The sequence below is a fragment of the Nanorana parkeri genome, unplaced genomic scaffold (assembly GCF_000935625.1).
Source record: "Nanorana parkeri isolate BGI_ZX_2015 unplaced genomic scaffold, ASM93562v1 scaffold1266, whole genome shotgun sequence".
Taxonomy (NCBI): domain Eukaryota; kingdom Metazoa; phylum Chordata; class Amphibia; order Anura; family Dicroglossidae; genus Nanorana; species Nanorana parkeri.
In genome coordinates this window covers 240,843-243,674 of record NW_017307534.1, presented here as the reverse complement: position 1 = coordinate 243,674, position 2,832 = coordinate 240,843, and the positions used below count along the sequence as shown (strand labels likewise).

The following is a 2,832-nucleotide window of genomic DNA, read 5'->3' as shown; positions in this document are numbered from 1 at the left end:
GTGTTACACTTTAAAGAGTTTCTGCATTGCCTTCAAAGCCCTCATTTTAGTGCATTGCCTTTTAAAATGAAACAATTCCTCATAAAGAACAATGAAAGCAATGCCTGTTCTTGGAGGCTGTGAGCTTGGTGCGTACTATCAGCGGCTCTCAAACACCTGTCTGCAGCTACATCATGCTGAAATGTAGCAGTATTAATGAACCAGCGGCACGGTCTCCTTATCTACCTAATTGCAGAGAATTATTATCCAGATCATCTGGCAGCTGATCCCCTGTGAGTGCGGCTGAGCCGGGAGATATGCGCGGGGCGGGGTGCCAGGGGGAGGGGAGAGAGGAAGGGGTTTTCGTGCAAAAAAAAATCCCTGTTTGTTTTTTTTTTTTGCAGGGAAATTCTGCTTCTGAAGCTCGGGTGGACAATCTGCTTTTATTAGGTTGCCAGCTACAGTAGGGCCAGCACAGGGAATCCTGTGTATACACTGTAGATGCCAATGAAGAAAGGTTTATTACTGATTAGAGGACACAATCATGTGTATATCGTAGACACGAAACATGGCAAGGCAAGCCCAACCCTAGACATTTTTTTGGGATAGAGTGAAGAACTCTATATAGTTGCTGTCTGTGTCCACACTGAATAGTGTTCCCCTCACTTCCTGTATCAGTGACACCCCCTAGAGAAAGGATAAAATCCAGGTCCATGACACCCTGCAAAGTTTCCTATAAGGATACAAACCGCTAAGAGTCGTGCAGATGTTATTCCTGTCACATATCGGATGTCACTTAGGTTAGCCAGTTAACTGGAGGGTCCAGGCCTTCTATTTCGGTGACCATTAGAGGAGAGTCGGGTTTGACGTAAAAGCAGATAGATAACGAAGGGAGGAATTACATTCCGAAATGCCACAACTGAGGGGAAATAAAACGCTTTTCATCCTGAAGCTTACTTTTCCTGGATATCTTAATGCCACACGATGCTTTTCGGATCTTCTCCGGCATGCACAGAGCGGTCTGACGTGATGACATCAGCACCGTTCTCTGCATCATTGTGAGTACAGGGCCCCTAAAAGGTGCCGTATGCACTCACAGTATATCCTCAGTCTTCTGGGTTAAATGAGGCTGGGTGTCATTGAACCAGGACGGTTGAGGACATCTAGTGGCAGAAATGATATACTGCAGGGGGCAGCGGCAGAGAAGGAAGTTAGTATTGTAGACAAAGCTACTTTTTTTTATTTTAGACACCTGCTGAAGGACTATTTAAAGAGGAATTTTACCCACCAATTAATGTGTCCCCAAAACAGGAGGCATATCAGCTGTGACGGTTGCTAGTGCGCTTATGTCCGCTCTCAACCCAGCTTTCAAACCTTCAAATGGCTGATGTTATAACTGATCACATGTGCAGCCCTGTGGCAACTGCAATCCACATAGACGCAGGGATGGCCAAACTCCGGCCCTCCAGCTGTGGGTGAAACTACAAATCCCATGAAGCATCTCTCTCCGGGAGTCATGTCTGTGGCTGTGAGAATCCTGCAAAGCCTCATGGGATTCGTAGTTCCACCACAGCTGGAGGGCCGCAGTTTGGCCATCCCTGATAGAGGCTAAAATGGCACCTTCCTTGGCTGTAAAGGAAGGTGCCATAGAGTTGCCTGGAGCTGGACTTTTATAAAGTAACGAGCAATGACCCACAATAACCCGTCAGGGATCATCTTTCCTTGTTGTACATGGTAACATCTGGTTGCTATGAGTTACCACACTTTACACCCCAGTAATGCATATTACACTGGCTCCTATGGTGAGTTGTTTTAGGACGGGCGCTGGCTTGCATTCTCCATTGCTCATTTGGATTCTGCTTTCTTTCCCACGCAGCGCCATCACCAAGGACAACACACTAGTGATCCTGTCCAGCGTAGCCCCCGACGCCGGGCGCTACTACGTCCAAGCCGTCAACGACAAGAACGGCGACAACAAGAGCAGCCAACCCATCGCCCTCATCGTGGAAAGTGAGTAACAAACCCGAACACGCAGCTTGTGGACTGGAATAATTCCAAACCGTTCCTTGATTCCAGAGGGGCTGTAAAGTGCTGGGGGCGACCTCGGCGCTGTATAAATCGAGAGTACAAAAAATAATAACGCGTCAGCGGTGATTGCGGCCTCCGGGCCGGGCGTAAATCTGCTCTTTGTGATCTTTGCCGGGGGAAAAAAGAAAACGTTTCCTTGAGAAGGCTACAAAGCGTCAGGTGGGCGCGCTCCGCTCTTACTCCCGTCACATACGGGATGTCACTCAGGTGAGCGGGCTGAGCGAACGCTTGGCGTCCGCTATCTCAGGCGAGCATTAGAGGAGAGCCGGGTTTGGGAGGAAAAGCAGATCGATAGCGAAGGGAGGAATTAAATTCCGAGATGCCGCAAATAAAGGGAAATAAAAGCCCCTTAATCCCGAACTTCGCAGACAGGCAGAAAAGCTGCTGATCCAGCAAAGGGAATGGAGGATGTGACTGGTTTATCGCGGTAGGGGGGAGAAACCGGCGCGCACACACACAAAAAAAAAAAAAGTTAATGGCCTTAGCGGGACGCCACCAGTAATCTCCGAGGCAGATAACTCCCGAAAGGAAAAAGAACGACTGCAATAGCTCTGTGTGGTTACAGTGTTACTTCCCGTTGGGGGGGTACAATACATTGTAGCAGCAAACTGGCTACATTACTCACACATCGCCTATTATATTTCCATCATCCAGATAGAAAACAACGGACGCATCATCAGTAGGGATGAGCACAGATTCAGACTGGACCCAGCCCGAACCTGAGCTCCTGTGAACCCAGAAAAAAGTTCCATCCACTACCACCCA

The 2,832-nt window shown here is 48.4% G+C and overlaps 1 protein-coding gene across 1 annotated transcript in view; it reads left to right on the top strand.

The window, feature by feature from the left end:
* LOC108797367 (protein sidekick-2-like) overlaps positions 1 to 2,832 on the top strand; it is a 191,031-nt gene that overhangs the window by 155,027 nt on the left and 33,172 nt on the right. Inside the window, exon 4 of the mRNA XM_018568953.1 lies at positions 1,856 to 1,989. Within this exon, the coding sequence (XP_018424455.1) occupies positions 1,856 to 1,989 (134 nt within the window). The remainder of the gene's footprint in view (positions 1 to 1,855; positions 1,990 to 2,832) is intronic.